The sequence below is a fragment of the Piliocolobus tephrosceles genome, chromosome 13 (assembly GCF_002776525.5).
Source record: "Piliocolobus tephrosceles isolate RC106 chromosome 13, ASM277652v3, whole genome shotgun sequence".
In the NCBI taxonomy this organism is placed as follows: Eukaryota; Metazoa; Chordata; class Mammalia; order Primates; family Cercopithecidae; genus Piliocolobus; species Piliocolobus tephrosceles.
In genome coordinates this window covers 83,577,735-83,596,488 of record NC_045446.1, presented here as the reverse complement: position 1 = coordinate 83,596,488, position 18,754 = coordinate 83,577,735, and the positions used below count along the sequence as shown (strand labels likewise).

The 18,754-nt window shown below is 39.6% G+C and overlaps 1 protein-coding gene and 2 non-coding genes across 25 annotated transcripts in view; all 3 read right to left on the bottom strand.

Annotated features, from left to right (window-relative positions):
- Positions 1-18,754, bottom strand: part of CEP295 (centrosomal protein 295) — a 65,496-nt gene that overhangs the window by 6,983 nt on the left and 39,759 nt on the right. For 17 of the 23 annotated variants that reach the window (XR_002731061.3, XM_023209169.3, XM_023209176.3 and 14 more), the window contains 7 exons: positions 16,182-16,359; positions 15,900-16,043; positions 13,876-13,899; positions 12,188-12,340; positions 2,197-2,297; positions 1,560-1,656; positions 317-562 (listed from right to left, as the gene is read on the bottom strand). Coding sequence is in view for 22 of the 23 variants with exons in the window: in XM_023209169.3 (XP_023064937.2) it covers positions 317-562; positions 1,560-1,656; positions 2,197-2,297; positions 12,188-12,340; positions 13,876-13,899; positions 15,900-16,043; positions 16,182-16,359 (943 nt within the window). In the remaining variant the exon portion in view is untranslated. The remainder of the gene's footprint in view (positions 1-316; positions 563-1,559; positions 1,657-2,196; positions 2,298-12,187; positions 12,341-13,875; positions 13,900-15,899; positions 16,044-16,181; positions 16,360-18,754) is intronic. The other 6 variants (XM_023209173.3, XM_023209184.3, XM_023209180.3 and 3 more) reach the window with 4 other exon arrangements.
- On the bottom strand, positions 1,744-1,813 carry LOC111541013. Its single transcript, XR_002731145.1, has one exon. It is a non-coding gene; the product is annotated as a small nucleolar RNA U2-30 (small nucleolar RNA).
- Positions 1,988-2,067, bottom strand: LOC111541014. Its single transcript, XR_002731146.1, has one exon. It is a non-coding gene; the product is annotated as a small nucleolar RNA U2-19 (small nucleolar RNA).

The following is an 18,754-nucleotide window of genomic DNA, read 5'->3' as shown; positions in this document are numbered from 1 at the left end:
TTTACAGCTAGGAAATGGTCAGGCTATGACTCAAATCCAGAACTGTCTGATTTCTGAGCTCCTGCTCTTATTTATCAGTAATACTGTCTCAGCCGTAATAGTTAACTCTGCAATGGTAAAGGAAGATTTGCTAATTAATCTCCTGTACACGTGCCTCAGTGAGTCTAACTGGTTCCAGATCCCCTTTCTCACTAAATGCCCTCAATATTTTCTGTGGTATAACGGTGTTGTAGCAGGCCATAAGAACTTGAAGCTCAAACAATCACTACATAAAATTAAAAATGATGAAAGGTGAACATTTAAAAAATAATTTTACCCTGCAAATCTGTTTTTTCAGGTATCAAATTTGCTTCATTAATGTACTTGTCTATCATTTGCCGAAAGTGTGTGTGACCACATGTAGTTTCATCCACTGCAGGCAACAGAGATTTATGAACTTCTGAAGAGTTCCGCCACTGATAAATATCTTGTGTTGAAGGAACTATGGAACTTATGCTTGTTTCCTGTTCTTTACCGGCGGTAGATTCTTGTTTGCTATCATCCATGTGCTCTGAAAATGACTCTGAAAATTGAGTTTAATGAAAATATGTAAATAGGTCAGGTGTCGTGGCTCACGCCTGTAATACCAGCACTTTGGGAGGCCAAGGCGGGTGGATCACGAGGTCAAGAGATAGAGACCATCTCGCCAACATGGTGAAACCCCGTCTCTACTAAAAATACAAAAATCAGCTGGGCGTGGTGGTGCACACCTGTAGTCCCAGCTACTCTGGAGGCTGAGGCAGGAGAGCCGAGATCACGCCTTTGCACTCCAGCCTGGCGACAGAGTAAGACTCCATCTCAAAAAAAAAAAAAAAAAAAGTAATTGACAGCGACACTATATTCCTTTTAATGTAATATTCCTTATACACATACTGGGTACTTCCTTACAGACACATTTTAGTGGAGAGGCATGGTGATACATGTTGTTAAGAGATCAGTACATCCATGAAATTTGCTCAGATAGGTTTCCACTGAATGGAAAAATATATTAGCAACTGCTTCTCAAAAGTGTTGCTGGAGATCCACAGAGCATCCCTGTTACTTCCAGTAATGTTTAGAATACCATATGCTCCAATGTTTTGCTGGGTGTGAATATTTTTTTTTTTTTTTGAGACAGGGTTTCACTATGTTGCTCAGGCTGGAGTGCAGTGGCGTGATTGTGGCTCATTGCAGCCTTGACCTCCCAGGCTGAAGCGATCCCCTTACCTCAGCCTCCTGAGTAGCTGGGACTACAGGCACATACCACCACACCTGGCTAACTTTTGTATTTTTTGTAGAGATGGGGTTCTACCATGTTACCCAGGATGGTCTCAAACTTCTGGGCTCAAGTGATCCTCCCACCTCAAGGTGCTGGGATTACAGGCATGAGCCACCACACCCAGCCATACTTCACTTTTGAGATTTCGAGGAACAGTTCCCCAAGGTGTATCACGAAAAACCAATGCTTCCTTCCATCACTGTACTGCAACTCAACTGGTGCTGGTCTTTCAACTTATTTATAAACATTTTGACCTTATTACCTGGATCTGTAAGGCTCAAATCTGTGTTTTCATAACTTAAAAGGCTTCCAGTGGAAACGGTTACTGAAGATAATGGCTCATGAGAAAGTGTTTTAGCCTAGAAATTAAGGGGAATATCAGACCACAATGTAGCAAGTAGTATGTAGGAAAACCCCAAATCACCAACCCCAGCAGTTGTCATTTCTGAGCTCAGGTCAAGTGTAGAAACCTTCATAGTTACAAAGATCAGTAGAAAAACCTTTTCATCATTGCCCAGAAATGATTAGGCTTTCATAGACATACATACGCACCCCCCCACCTTCAATCTCATTCATTCCTACAGCTGTTATCTTTATAAACACATGTGCATACATACACACACACACACACACACCCCACACACACCCAACATATGCCCTTATTGTTTTATATTGTTTTATAGTTTTGCTTCTCAGAACTGTAGAGATCATGCATCAGGTAGACTGGAAAGCCTTCTGATGCTCAGATTTGGCTAGTTTCATCATTGATCTACTTCAGTAAAAGCAGATCTCAGATAATATGGACTTTAATGTTATAATATAGCTTCTGTAACTAAACAGAAGACAATATGAGAGCCAAACAGCTCTAAAAATTGAGTGAATATTAAGACATTACTAACCTTATCATCTGGCTTCACAGTTGGACCCAAATATGTATGTTCTTCCTCCACAGCATAACTTAACACTGCATGATTTTCAACAACAGATTCCTTCACCTTAACTGAAAAATGGATTTTGGAGTTCAAGATGGGAGAAAAATATAGTTGGGATAGGACAAATCAAATTCTTAGCACCACAGGACACCATTCCCTGCTTTCCTACAATCTACTTTCTCATTTTGCTTCTTAAAGTTGTATTTTCTTAGATCAAAGAAAAAATTCACCTTATTTGTTAAAAACATTTCACTAGTCAGCACAATATAATTTTTCCTGGAAAACTGTGGCTATTGTTATTTTATGAATAAAATGCTTTAAGAAATTTGAATATTAGGTCTAAAAGCTAGAAAAGAACCAGTGTGATGAGAAATGCTTTTGCCACTATTTTAAGTGGAAAAGCAAGAATATTAAATCATAAACACAGTATGGTCCTAAAGATGAGAAAACATGCATATAAAAGAGACAATAAAGAAAACACCAGGGCCACCAGGCACAGTGGCTTACACCTGTAATCCCAGCACTTTGGGAGGCTGAGGTGGGCAGATCACTTGAGCTCAGAAGTTCGAGACCAGCCTAGGCAACATGGTGAAACATCATCTCTACAAAAATTACAAAAGTTAGCCCGGTGCAATGGCAGGCACCTGTAGTCCCAGCTACTCAGGAGACTGAGGTGGAAGGGTGGCTTGCTTGAGCCTGGGAGGCAGAGGTTGTAATGAACCGAGAATGTGCCACTGCACTCCAGCCTCTGCAACACAGCCAAACTCTGTCTCAAAAAAACACACCAAAATGTAGCCAGTGGTTGTTTATGAATGGTAGCACAAGGAGTAATTTTTACTTGTACTGTACCTTTTAGTGCCTTCTATTATTTTATTTCATTATTTTAGAGACAGAGTCTTGTTATGTTTCCCATGCTGGTCTTGAACTGCTAGCCTGAAGTGATCCTTCTGCCTTAGCCTCCTGAGTAGCTGGGATTATAGGCATGAGCCACTATACTCAGCTTTTTTTTTTTACAGCTTTCTAAATTCACAATGAGCATATATTACTTTTATGATGAATTATTCCTAATTATATTTGATATATTAAAACATTAAAATTATACTTTCTGTCTCATATTAACAACTCTTGTATTCTGAGCTTATTTTCCTTCCTACTCCAAGTGACCAACTGACACTTGTGAGAAAGCTCACTAAGACATATTGTAGTCTGTGGCTCTGAAAAATACAATTAAAACTGCTTCACTGAATATAAACAAAATTCTGCTTCATAATCTCAATGATATTAGAAGGTATGCACATTAAAGGCATATTTCTTAAATGTTTAAGAATTATTAATTATTCACTTTATTTTTTTAAAGATTAATCAAGTGCAGTAGTGACAAGAGGGAAAAGAATATAACAAAGAGTTCGATCTGTGACTGTAAATAATCGATTGAGATAACTCATTACATTTGGACCAGGAGAATTATTTTTCAAATGTAGACCTAGTAAACAAACAGATAGGCATGGTGGCTCACCCCTGTAGTCCCAGCAACTCAGGAGGTTGAGGTGGGAGGATTGTTTAAGGTCCGTAGTTTCAGACTAGTCTGTATAACCTAGGAAGACCTCATCTCTACAAAAAAATAAAAAATTAGCTGGGCATGGTGACATGCTCCTGTAATCCTAGCTATCTCGGAGGCTGAGGCAGGTGGATGGTTTGAGCCCAGGATTTTGGATTTTGAATGAGCTATGCCACCACTGCACTCCAGCCTGGGCAACAGTGTGAACAACTGTGCCTTGAAACAAAACAAAACAAAACAAAAAAACCAGGAAAAAATAATAAAATAATAAAATAAAAATTAAAAAAACCTCACACACACGTACACATCTATCTGTGAGTACAGATATTTATTCATAAAATAATATATATTACGGTTAATGAAGCAGAAACAAAGCTAATAGCAAATCTTTGTCTTTATTTTTTTTGAGACAGAGTCTCACTCTGTCACCCAGGCTAGAGTGCAGAGGCACGATCTTGGCTCACTGCAACGTCTGCCTCCCAGGTTCAAGAGATTCTTCTGTCTCAGCCTCCCGAGTAGCTGGGACTACAGGTGCGCACCACCACGCCTGGCTAATTTTTGTATTTTTAGTAGAGATGGGGTTTCACCATATTGACCAGGCTGCTCTTGAACTCCTTCCTTGTGATCTGCCCACCTCGGCCTCCCAAAGTGCTGGGATTACAAGTGTGAGCCACCGAGCCTGGCTGATATTTGTCTTTAAATACCATATATTTTTTGGATGCCAGGGTCTTGCTCTGTCGCCCAGGTTGGCTGGTGAAATTTTATAGTGAGTCTTTATTTTCTCTTCTATTCGTAAGCAGCTCATTTTAAAAGCTAATTGGGAAATGAGAAGCTCATCTGGGTTGTTCAATTCAATCATAATAATTACAATTATTTACTGTCATCTGTAATATACCTAGAAGACTCCCTCAGTGGAGGGATGAATGAATAAGACAGCATTTGCGTAGTAGTAAGATGTGAAAAATAAAAGTGAGAGAAAGGAGCAAGATCAGAGTCACTGAAGATGTTCAGAGATTCAGTGGATAGGTCCCTGAAAGCTGAAGAGAAATAACTGTCATCATTTGGGATGTGGTTCACTGATAACAGTTCCTAAAAAGGGAAAGTGACATAATGAAAGTAACACCTTACTGTTATCTTTTCATGCCATGCAGGAAAGCATCAATTTCCTGTTTTCCTACAAAGGCAGACAGTACAAAGCTTGCAGTTAGTGGCTCCATCTTAAAAAATCTATTAAATCAAGGTGTGGGGTGGAAACAATGGAACAGTAGTAACAAGACAGACCTTTCTAAAATGGAAACAATCTGGGCCAGGTGTGGTGGCTCACACCTATGATCCCAACACTTTGGGAGGCCAAGGTGAGAGGACCGCACAAGCCTAGGAGGAGTTCAAGACCAGTCTGGATAACACAGTGAGACCCTGTCTCTACAAAAATTAAAAAATTAGCTGGTGGGGTGGTGCATGCCTGTAGTCCTAGCTACTCAGGAGGCTGAGGTGGGAGGATCAATTTAGCCTGGGAGGTCAAGGTAGCAATGAGCTGTGGTTGCGCCACTGCACTCTAGCCTAGGTGACAGAGCAAGACCCTGTCTCAAAACAGAATAAAATAAAATTGAAACAATCTGAATCTGGGAATGATTCTGAGAAAGAGAAAAGGCATCCCTGGTATCCAGGAGCTGACCGGACACTATCAGGTAGGCCCTGGTGTTCTGTTAAACATCAACAATTCCATGGAATGCCAATCTCAGAAACGGCCACTCTGTGACCGTGATAAAGAAAAAAAAAAAATGAGACCCTTTGTAACCACATCTGAACACAGACAAAACCATGAATATTGTCTAAACCACAAGAATGGCCAAGCATTCCTTCATCCTGGCTAATAGGAGTGACTGCTGCTGTTTTACCAGTTACAACTTTAGCTTCACTTCCATTCATACTACCTCCTAGATAAGAACTTTTCAGGTACCGAAACAGAATTACTCCTGCTTCCTGACAACATCCAATACTAATAATCAAAAAGCCCTGTTTCCTTGAATCCTTCTCCCAATCCCCTAAAATAAGCGCAAATCCTGTAAGTCCTTTCTAAATAGCCATTTACTGAGATGCCTCGTGGTTGCCCATGGTATGCATTCCCCCTCACTGCAACAGGTCAGACACTCAGCTTGGTTCAACTATAGGTGTGTTCCCGTAGTCTTTAGCTAGAGGATATCAACGAGTAGAATAAAAAGAAAATGCAAATATCCATTGTGTAAATAAAAAAGAGTGATGTGGGGGCGGGGTGGGGGTAGGGCAAGAGAGATGAATAGAAGCTTCCACCAACTGTCCTCATCACAGGAACTTCAAAGTTGGTAACTGAGGTGGGAAATTAAAGAAAAATAAAATTAAAAAGAAAGAGAAATAAGCTTTCCTATATTAGGCTGACTTGTCCCAGAGGCAGCAACAGGCACAGCCCAGACCCAGGAAAAGTCTTAATAATATTATCTAATGTGCTCTGGAGACTCTCCCTCCCAGCACTCCCTCAACATGGGGAGAAGAAAAACAAGTTTTCCTTTGTTTTATGGTATGAGTTTATAGATTCTTGTTCTCTGTAACTAATAACTTGAAGTATTCTGTTTTTTTTTTTGAGACGGAGTCTTGCTGTGTCGCCCAGGCTGGAGTGCAGTGGCGCGATCTCAGCTCACTGCAAGCTCTGCCTCCTGGGTTCACGCCATTCTCCTGCCTCAGCCTCCTGAGTAGCTGGGACTACAGGCGCCCACCACCATGCCCGGCTAATTGTTTTGTATTTTTAGTAGAGACGGAGTTTCACCGTGTTAGCTAGGATGGTCTCGATCTCCTGACCTCGTAATCTGCCGGCCTCAGCCTCCCAAAGTGCTGGAATTACAGGCGTGAGTCACCATGCCCGGCCAAGTATTCTGTTTTATCTAAGAATTACAACGAAGGTCATGAGAAAGAAACCTAAGCAGGCCTGAACTACAGCTGTCTGGGCACCATAGTGAAGGTTATGAGATAAACCAGTGCAAGGCTCTTCAGAGCAAAACTAGATAATGGACATCAGGGCTGCATAGCAACGGTTTATGAACCTGTTACAATTTGATTAACTGTCTTTGTCCTGCCCCTGTATCCCTGCTTTCACGCTGCTGTAAGCTTGCTTCGAGCTAGCCCACCCTCTTTTGTGAAGTGTGTATAAAAGCCAAGTACTGTCTTTGTTCTGTGCCCAGTCTTTGGACATTGAGTCTGCTGGGTCTGAGTGCACTCAATAATAAAGACATCCTCCTGTATATACCCCAAGTACTGTATACATCCTCCTGTATACACTCTCTCTGGTCCTCCTGATTCCACAACAGCAACTATATGAAAAAGTACCTTCATACGAACCAAAAATCAGGTGAGCAATCACAGTACTTGGTTTTCACTTCATATCACTGACAGAGGCACTGAACAGGACAGCAAAGACAGTCTTGAAATGCCACCACCACCCTTCCCTCATCTCCAGACAGTGGCCACATGGTGCAGAGAGAGAATCTGCATGCTTGGGGGAAGGAGAGCCCAGCCATTCTGGGACTTTGCATTGGAACTCAGTGTGGCCAGCACCAGGCAGAACTCAGCAAATGCCCATGGAGGGAGCATTTAGACCAGACCTAGCCAGAGGGGAAGTACCCACTCTAGCAGTTGGAAGTTGAGTTTTGGCAAGTCTTGTCATTGTGGGCTAAATTTAGTGCCCTGGAGTCCTAAATAAACTTGAAAGGCTATTTAGGCCACAAAGACTGCAACTCCTAGGCAAGTCCTAGTGCTGTGCTGGGCTCAGAGCCTGTAGGCTTGGAGGGGTCACAGGACCTAGTGAAAACCAGCTAGGGTGGTGAGGGGAGTGCTTGTGCCACCCCTCCCCTAATCCCAGGCAGCACAGGTCACAGCTTCAAAAGAGACCCCTTCCTTCGGCTTGAGGAGAGAAGGGGGAAGAATAAAGAGGACTTTGTTTTGCAAACTGAATACCCACTCAGTCACAGAAGAATAAGACAATGGGTGGATTTATGAGGTCCCCATACTAGGACCTAGCTGTTGGATGACATTTATAGACACATCCTGGGCTAGAAGAGAACCTGCTGCCTTGAAAGGAAGGATCCAGTCCTGGCAGGACTCCTCACCTGCTGACTAAAAAGCCCTTGGGTCCTAGCAGTGGAAGCCAGGTAGTATATGCCATGGGCCTTAGGTGAGACTCTGAGACATGCTGGCTTCATGTGTGACCCAGCATATTCATAGCTGTGATGGCTATGAGAAGAGACTCCTGTTTGAGAAAAGCAGAGGTAAGAATAAAGGGGACTTTGTCTTGCAGTTTAGGTACCAGCTTGGCCACAGTGGGGAGTAGCACCAAGTGGGATCTTGGGGTCCCCGATTCCAGGCCTTGGCTCTTGGATGCCATCTCTGTGGCAAGAAGTCAGGGACTCCGAACGGAGGGACTGGCTGAAGCAGCAGCAGAACCACATAAATCGTGAAGATTTCATGGACATTTATTAGTTCCCCAAATTAATACTTTTATAATTTCTTACGCCTGTCTTTACTGCAATCTCTGAACATAAATTGTGAAGATTTCATGGATATTTATCACTTCCCCAATCAATACTCTTGTGATCTCCTATGCCTGTCTTTAATCTCTTAATCCCGACATCTTCGTAAGCTGAGGATGTATGTTGCCTCAGGACCCTGTGATGATTGTGTTAACTGCACAAATTGTTTGTAGAGCATGTTGTGTTTAAACAATATGAAATCTGAGCACCTTAAGAACTGGATAACAGCGATTTTCAGGGAACAAGGGAGATTAGTCTGGCTGCCTGTGGGCCGGCCAGGACAGAGCCATATTTCTCTTATTGAGGAAAGAGAGAGACCCTCTCTCTTAGTGTTTCATATTGTTTTATACTCAGTATCTGTTTTAAGAAAAAAAAAAAACAAGAAAGTGAAACCAAAGACAGGCAGCCCGGCACTACACTCAAAACCAGGCTGGGGCCTGTCTGGCCTAAAATACTAGCAATCGAATTCAACAATACATTAAAAAGATTATTCATTACGACCAAGTGGAATTTATCCCAGGGATGCAAGGATGGTTCAATGTATGCAAAACAAACAATGTGATACATCCTATCAACAGAATGAAAGACAAAAACCACATGATCATTTAAATGGATGCTGGAAAAGCATCTGATAACATTCCTTCATGATAAAAACCTTAAAAAACTGGGTACAGAAGGAATATAACACAATAAAAGCCATATATGACAGACCCACAGCTAGTATCATACCAAATGGGGAAAAACCTGAAAGCCTTTCCTCTAAGATCTGAACACAAGGATGCCCACTTTCACCACAGTATTTTTATATGCCAAAAGCATATCACCTGAAAAAGAAATCAAGAAAGTAATCCCATTTACTACAGCTACAAAGAAAATTAAATACCTAGGAATTAATGAAAGAAGTGAAAGATTTCTACGACGAAAATTGGAAGAAATTAAAGAGGACACACAAAAAATGGAAAGAGATTCCATGTTCCTGGATTGGAAGAATCCCAACATTATTAAAATGTCCACACTATCCAAAACAATCTGTAGATTCAATGCAAGCCCTATCAAAATACCAATGATATTCTTCATAGAAATAGAAAAAAAATCTTAAAATTTATATGCAACCACAAAAGACCCAGAATAGCCAAAGCTATCCTGAGCAAAAAAACAAAACTGGAGGAATCTACCTAACTTCAAATTATACTACAGAGTTACAGTAATCAAAAAAGGATGGCACTAGCATAAAAATAGACACACACAGATCAATAGAACAGAACAGAGAATCAGGAACAATTTCATACATTTACTGTGTACTCAGTTTTGAGAAAGGTGCCAAGAACATACAAGGAGGAACAGAGAGTCTCTTCAGTAAATGGTGCTGGGAAAACTGGATATCCATATACAGAAGAATAAAACTAGACCCCTATCTTCTCACCATATAAAAAAAAATCAAACCAAAATGGATTTAACATTTAAATTTAAGATCTCAAACTTGAAACTATTAAAATACAACATTGGGAAAACCCTCCAGGTCACTGGTCTGGGCAAAGGATTTCTTGAGCAATACCCTACAAGCACAGGAAACCAAAGCAAAAATGGATAAATGGAATCACATCAAATTAAAAAGCTTTTGCACAGCAAAAGAAACAATCAACAAAGTGAAGAGACAATCAATAGGATGGGAGAAAATGTTTGTAATTACTCATCCATCTGACAAGGGATTCATAGGCAGAATATATAAGGAGCTCAAACAACTCTGTAGGAAAATATCTAATTACCTGATTAAAAAATGGGCAGAAAATCCGAACAGACATTTCTCAGAAGAAGAAATACAAATGGCAAACAGGCATATGAAAAGGTGTTCAATCAACACCAATGATCACTAGAGAAATGCAAATCAAAACTACTTTGAGATATCCTCCCAGTCCAGTTAAAATGGCTTTTATCTGAGACAGGTAATAATCAATGTTTTGCAAAGATGTGGTGAGAAGGGAACACCGTTGGTGGGAATGTAAATCAGTACAACCACTATGAAGAGCAGTTTGGACGTTCCTCAAAAAACTAAAAATATTGCTACCATATGATTCAGCAATCCTGCTGCTAGGTATATACCCAAAAGAATGGAAATCAGTATACTGAGGAGATTATCTGCACTCCCATGTTGACTGCAGCACTGTTCACAATAGCCAAGATTTGGAAGCGACCTAAGTGTCCATCAACAAACAAATAGATAAAGAAAATGTGGCACATACCACAATGGAGTACAATTCAGCCATAAAAAGGAATAAGATCATGTCATTTGCAATAACATGGATGGAACTGGAGTTTATTATGTTAAGTGAAATAAGCCAGGCACAGAAAGACAAACTTCATATGTTCTCACTTATTTGTGGGCACTCAAAATTAAGTCAATTGAACTCACAGAGATAGAGAGTAGAAAAATGAGTTATCGGAGGTGGGAAAGTGTAGTTGGGGGTCGTTCAGGGAGTGGGGATGGTTAATGGGCACAAATAAGCAGTTAGATAGAATAAAATCTAGTATTTGATAGCACAATAGGGTGACTATAGTGAATAATTTCATTGTACATTTTGCAATAACTAAAACTGTAATTGAATTGTTTGTAATAAAGTATAAATGCTTGAGGTGATGGATACCCCATTTACCATGATGTGAATATTATACATTGTATACCACTATCAAACTATCCCATATACCCCATAAATAGGTACACCTACTATGTAGCCACAAAAATTAAAAATTAAAAAATAATGTTTTATTTTAAAATGTCAAAAATTATAGTTCACTGAAAATTATATCCTTTAGTTATTTTAATCCACAATTTAAAGAGGATATATTGAAGTTAATTTTTTTATAAACCCTCAAAAGAATATCCCTTTCCTTCATCTCTCATTCCACTCAACTATAGATACAAGTAAGATATCAATTATCTAAGTAGACGTACAGCTAAAATAAAAATAAATCTGCCTATGAAATGTAACTTCTCTCTTTTTTTGAGACGGAGTCTCGCTCTGTAGCCCAGGCTGGAGTGCAGTGGCTTGATCTCGGCTCACTGCAAGCTCCACCTCCCAGGTTCATGCCATTCTCCTGCCTAGCTGGGATTATAGGCGCCCACCACAACACCTGCCCAATTTTTTGTATTTTTAGTACAGACAGGGTTTCATGGTGTTAGCCAGGATGGTCTCAATCTCCTGACCTCATGATCTGCCAGCCTTTGCCTCCCATAGTGCTGGGATTACAGGCGTGAGCCACTGTGCCTGGCAAAAATGTAACTTCTTAAAAGATGCCTTACAACTAATAAAATAGTACTACAATTATGCTTTGTAGGATCAGTACACAAATTATATATAAAATATCCTCTGTTATATATATATAAATTCAGAAGTGAGAAGATTAACATGGCTGACTTTGGGTGTTAGGACGAAGTGATTTAAATATTTTTCCTTGTAATTATCTTTATTTTCCAAATATTTAAAAATAAACATAAATGAGCTTATTTAGAATGCCCACAGATAGAATTTTTAAAATATTTAACAGTACTTAATTAGATATGAATTGTTACAAATAAGCTTAAACATAAAATTTACGGATGCTGCCAATTGTATAAAACTCACACCCTGATAAACTTCTTACTGGTGTTTAGTAAAACAATTTAAAAGCAAAATTACTCATTTAATGGCTGCATAGAACAATATAGTAAGACTGCATCATAATGATTCTATTAACAGCAGTAATTAAGGTTATTTACCATTTTTCACCATTACAAATAACAAAATAATAAATATCTTTCATCCACATATCCTTGTACATACAATTCTAGTTTCCATTTATTTCTCACCTGCTTCATCATAGTTATCACCACAGACATTCTCTTGGCCAACCGGTTGAAGACAACCAAATGGATCACAGGCCAGTGGGCTCCCAAAGAAACTTTGTTCTCGGCTTATTGAGACTCTCAGGGGGTCTCTGTCTTGATAAATACCTGGTTTACCTGGGGGAAAAAAAAATTTCCACTTCAGTTTCTGGAACTATTAATAGCGAGAACTAAAGTGCCAATTTAGATTATGGGTAGAAATCTAAACTCTTAAAGACTTAATGTACATAGCAAGAAAATAATAATTCCTTATCTTTCACAGTCAAGCTTTTACATTATTTGTACTCAATTTTACTAAGCTTTTAATGATGCTGCTACCTCACCACATCAGATTATGCCTCAGTATTGACTAATCACAAAGAAAATTCATAGAGAATTTACCAGCCATTATAACATGCATTCACAATTTATATATAAAGTTCAAAAATAATCACAACTAATTTGTGGTATAAGAATCAAGATATGGTTTAGAAGACAGGGGATAACTGGGAAGGTAAAAGAGAAGTGTTTACTGGGTTCTCTAATGTTCCACTTCTCGACCTGGTGGTGTTTACATGGGTGTGATTATTGCAGTGATAAACCACTGAAACAAACATGATTTGTGCACTTCTTTGAAGGTTATATTTTGATAAAGCATCCCTCCAAAAACTGGGAATTAAGGGCGCTAGGCACTACTACAAAAGGAATACATGCAGCAGGAAACTAAAAACAGAACATTTAAGACTAGGTACTTGGAAGAGTTGTATCCCTCTCCTGAGATCCCTGTCCATCAACAACATCTCCAGAGGAAACTAAAGGTTTATTCTCTGGAGAAACCGAATCTGAAACACTCTGGGGTCCAGGGGATCAGGCACAGAAGGGAGGCAAGAGTGGAAGGGGGTGACAGAATGCCATAAGGAAATCAGAGGGCATTAAAACAAAGTCTGTATCCTCAATCCAGATATCCTAGGTCTGGCTCAATAATATCAACAGCCAGGCTTGTATCAAGCTTAGAAGGTATTTCTCTGAATAAACTAAACTTTCCCTCAAGGAATGGAACTACAGATACTAAGGTGAGCATGCCCTCTACAAAGCCATACTTTTTCCAATAAAGTCCAACAGCACATATGGCCCCTCACCCTGACAAAATCTCCAACTGGCCTTTTAGCATCCCGTTCAAATATGAAGATATTAGAGGAAAGGTTCTAAAGTATAAGACAGAGACAACAAAAATGAAAGAACTCAAACAAAAAATATAAAACCCCAAACCAAAAAATCCACTATAAATATTTCAGGTAGATATTCTGCATCCATGAAACAATAGCAGGATGCTATAAAAAAGGAAAATAATGAGAAAAAGAGTAACCTTTTAGAAAGTACAATTTGATCAAAAGTTCAAAAGGAAAGTCAGAAGACAAAATTAAGAAAATTTGCCCAGAAAACAAAACCCAAAGAAAAAGAAATGAACTACAAGGAAGAGGACAAAAAATGGAAAGGTCAATATAGATCAGTATTTCTCAACCTTATTTTTATCATCCCTTAAGGAGTCTTTTTAGACTTTTCCTTTTCAAATTGCATCTACCCCCATTCAGTTTTAATAACCACAAATATACTGTGTATCTGTTTATGCGTATTTGTGCTTTGTACATATAAATAGTAAAAGTTTTTCTCACCTCCCCATGAACCAATTTTTATCCCTGTAGGGGGAAAAAACACCCTTGTTAAGAATGCATAGCATGGCCCATAAAACTTCCAACTAAAAGGTGTTCCACACAAAGAGAAAATAGTGCAAACTACATTATATTGAGAGGTATTTAACTGAAGTAGTAGAAAGTGGAAGACAGACACTCTAAAAAAACTTTAAGCAAATTAAATAAAGACAATTTACTACACGAAAAAAAGTTTAGAAAAATAAAATATAATCACATAATATACTAATGAACTCAGCAGCGAAAAAGGTCTATGTATCACCATAATGATAATTCAGCTTAATTTTTACTTAAACCCACTGCAACTATGGAAGTAAATACAAGAAGAAATACTTAAAAGACTTTAAACTGCCTCTGGTGAGTGGTATTAAAGGGTGTGTAGGGGGCAGGAAGAACTGCTGTTTCACGTTATACCTTCGAGCGCTATTTCCCTTTTTAAATTACTTGCATGTAATATGATGATACAAGTATTACCCTAAGAAGTATGGTAAAGGCTATGATGAGACCAAGACTTCATGAGAAGGAAATGTGAATAAGTTTACCAAACAAATGACACTTACTAAGTCTTGGGAGGAAGAGAAAGATCATGAGGGCCCGGTAGTTCACCTACTGGGGGTTTTGGTAGGGATTTTAGTTCGCCTACCTAGGGATCTTGACTTATTTAGACTTATTCCTAGACTTAAAAGAAACTGCTGCAGTCTCAACCCCCTGAGCTTAGGTAAGTCTCCCACCTCAGCCTCCCAAGTAGCTGGAACTACAGGCAAGCGCCACCATATGGGGTTTCACTGTGTTACACCAGGTTGGTCTCAATCCTCCCATCTTAGCCTCCCAAAGTGCTGGGATTACAGGTGTGAGTCACTGCACCTGGCATACCTCCCTTAATTCTTTCAAACGCTCAGAAACACAGGTACAATATTTTATAGCTGAAGATCAAAACAGCTAATATTAACATTACAGCTTTTTTTTTTCAACTACTATACTAATGAGGATACAACTTCTAAGTACCTTTCTATTGACAAAACTAATTTTCCCCTTTAAAAAATAATTTATTTTGATAAATTTGATTGAGAAAATTATTTAGTGAATCTGAATTCTAAAAATAATTATGAAATTCACCTAAGACTATTTATTAAGATTTATAGGGATGGGTGTTTTAATATTTTTTTCTGACACCTGGATGTAGAAAGTAGTACAGTGAATAAATATATCTGTTCTAATTGACCATAAAGCCAGGATTTAAGCATAATAATCCTATAAAAATACAAGAAAAGAGCAGTGAAGGTAGGAAAGTAGAAAGTGACAAAGGAAAAGAGAAAAAAAAAAAAAACCCTGAGTGTATCCTAAAGAAACACATTTAGAAGGCAGACATGAAAGGAAGCAGAGGGAACAAGAGTGTCAGAACATGGAAAATCAAAAAATTTTTGTCTACAATAAGTTGGTTTCCCCATAAATAAGATAAAGAAACTACACAGTCATAGTTATTTCCCATGCCACATTTCCTTAACTCCAAATTTTAAATACTGTTTACATAAACCATTTTTTCCTTTTCATGAAACTCAGTCTAGGTTTCTTTTTTTTTTTTTCCAATCTCCGTTTTCTGCTATAAGTTTAACAAAAAACATTTTACACTCTGAAAAAATGTAGACCAGGTGCGGTGGCTCACGCCTGTAATCCCAGCACTTTGGGAGGCTGAGGCGAGCAGATTACCTGAGGTCAGGAGTTCAAGACCAGTCTGGCCAACATGGTGAAACCCTGTCTCTACTAAAAATACAAAAATTAGCTGGGTGTGGTGGTGGGCGCCTATAATCCCAGTTACTTGGGAGGCTGAGGCAGGAGAATTGCTTGAACCCAGAAGGTAGAGGTTGCAATGAGCTGAGATCACACCATTGCATTCCAGCCTGGGCAACAGAGCAAGACTCCATCTCAAAAAAAAAGTAGAAAACTGGCAAATTATTTAAAAATCTTATTTTATCAAACCATCTATTTACCTAGTAGAGAAGTTCTGCCACTTGCTGGTGATTCTACTTCTTGTATAGCACTAAGTTCATGCTGGTTTAAGTCCAAACCACATTTGACTTTTGCTACAGGTGGTTTTGAGGATCTTCTCCCCAGATCTTTCTCCAGATGCTCACCTATTAAGTCAATGACAAGGTTGGGTATAATACAAAATCTATTAACATACTTCTAACTTTTCTTCAACTAGCAAACTACAGGGGACAAAAACAAGGAATAATCAGTGAAACAATTACAATCAAACACAATTATCTTACCACTTTGCTTGGCACTAGTATCATCTGAAGTCAAATGATTATCATCAGAGTTGTTCCTATCTGCATGCCTAATGTTTTCCTGATCATTTCCTGCAAGATCTTGTGTGTTAGGAAACCACTCTCTGAGCTGTCCCATCTTCTGGGTTTTTAAATCATTTTCAACTGTGGGCTTACTTATCTGAAAAAGTGGAGATGAGGGTGGGGAAACACAAGTTGGGGGATCATGTGAAGTATTCATTAGATTTTTATCTCCCTTCTTAAATTACAAAGTCAATCAAATAAACAGTTCCATCAATCACACTTTACATTTTTATCTATATATATAAAAATAAGATATGCTTCTAATGCCAAAAGGATTTCCATTGAAAATACAACCATTTGGCCGGGCACTGTGGCTCACATCTGCAATCCCAGCACTTTGCGAAGCCAAGGTGGGCAGGTCACTTGAAGTCAGGAGTTCAAGACCAGTCTGGCCAACATGGTGAAACCCCATCTCTACTAAAAATACAAAAATTGGCTGGACGTGGTGGTGCGTGCCCATAATCCCAGCTATTCAGGAGGCTGAGGCAGGAGAATCACTTGAAACTGGGAGGCAGAGGTTGCAGTGAGCCGAGATCATGCCATTGCACTCCAGCCTGCAGCCTGGACAACAGAGCAAGATTTCGTCCCAAAAAAAAACAAAACAAAAAAAACCAAAATACAACCATTCACAGCCTTGGACTTAAAAACTTAGTCTCCAGCCAGGTGCAGTGGCTCACGCCTGTAATCCTAGCACTTCGGGAGGCCGAGGTGGGCAGATAATGATGTCAGGAGATTGAGATCAACCTGGGCAACATGGCAAAACCCTGTCTCTACAAAAAATACAAAAATTAGCTGGGCCTGGTGGCACATGCCTATAATCTCAGCTACCCGGGAGGCTGAGGCAAAGGAATCACTTGAACCAGGGAGTCAGAGGTTACAGTAAGCCAAGATGATGCCACTGTACTCCAGCCTGGTGACAGAGCAAGACTCCATCTCAAAAATAAACAAACAAAAAACAAAACAAAAACAACTTAGCCTCCATTGCATCTTTCCATAAGAGATTATATTTGAGTATTTCCCTCTGCTTTTCTTTTGCGATTACTTTTCCTTTAAATGACCAGCAAATCTCTAGACATTAACTCTTCCTGAACCCAACTTAAGCTTCTTTTCTACATTAAAGGATTTGTAGAATTCTATTTAGACTAAATAATAAATTCAGGAGGTAGCCTTTCATTTATTTATTTTTTTGAGATAGGGTCTCCCTCATTACCCAGGCTGGAGTACAGTGGCATGATACGGTTCACTGCAGCCTCAACCTCCTGGGCTCAAGTCATCCTCCCACCTAAGCCTCCAGAGTTGCTAGGACTAGAGGTACATGCTACCATGCTTGGCTAATTTTTGTATTTTTTGTAGAGACAGGGTTTTGCCATGTTGCCCAGGCTGGTCTTGAACTCCTGGGCTTGGGAGATCCACCTGCCATGGCCTCTCAAAGTGTTGGGATTATAGGCCTGAGTCACCATGCCCAGTGGAAGTGGCCTTTTAAAATAAAAAGGCGGCCGGGCGCGGTGGCTCAAGCCTGTAATCCCAGCACTTTGGAAGGCTGAGACGGGCGGATCACGAGGTCAAGAGATCGAGACCATCCTGGCTAACACGGTGAAACCCCGTCTCTACTAAAAATACAAAAAAAACCCTAGCCGGGCGAGGTGGCGGGCGCCTGTAGTCCCAGCTACTCGGGAGGCTGAGGCAGGAGAATGGCATAAACCCAGGAGGCGGAGCTTGCAGTGAGCTGAGATCCGGCCACTGCACTCCAGTCCGGGCGACAGAGCGAGACTCCGCCTCAAAAAAAAAAAATAAATAAATAAAAAATAAATAAATAAATAAATAAAAAGGATACATTCAAATTTAGAACATACTCTTGTCTCCCCAGTAGGGCAACTATGAATGAGTCACTGGGCCACAGTCTTATGAACAATTCAGATATAAGCAGCAGGTCCAGCTCTACATCAGCCTAAAATCATTGCTAGTTTTACAACAAGCCATAATAGCGTCACTTGAGAAAAAAGGATGGTATTGATTTTGATTTGTATATAAATGTCAACAAAGAGCACAATGTCCGTTGCTGCATAAGATAAATTCTGCTAACCAGTTATCTTTTACAATTTTAATCTTATGGTAAGCTTAAAATCCATTAAAACAAAACTCCAAAATAAGAATCTACATTGTTTTGTGGTGTGCTTGCATGTGAAAATAACTGAGCTTCGGGCCAGGTGTGGTGGCTCACACCTGTAATCCCAGCACTTTCGGAGGCTGAAGTTGTTTTCAGACCAACCTGGCCAACATAGCGAAACCCCGTCTCTACTAAAAAAAAAAATACAAAATTTACCAGGTATGGTGGTGCACGCCTGTAATCCCAGCTACTTGGGAGACTGAGGCACAAGAACCACTTAAACCCAGGAGGTGAGGGTTGCAGTGAGCCGACATGGTGCAATGCACCACAGCCTGGACAACAGAACAAGATCTTGTCTCAAAAAAAAAAAAAAAAAAAAAAAAAA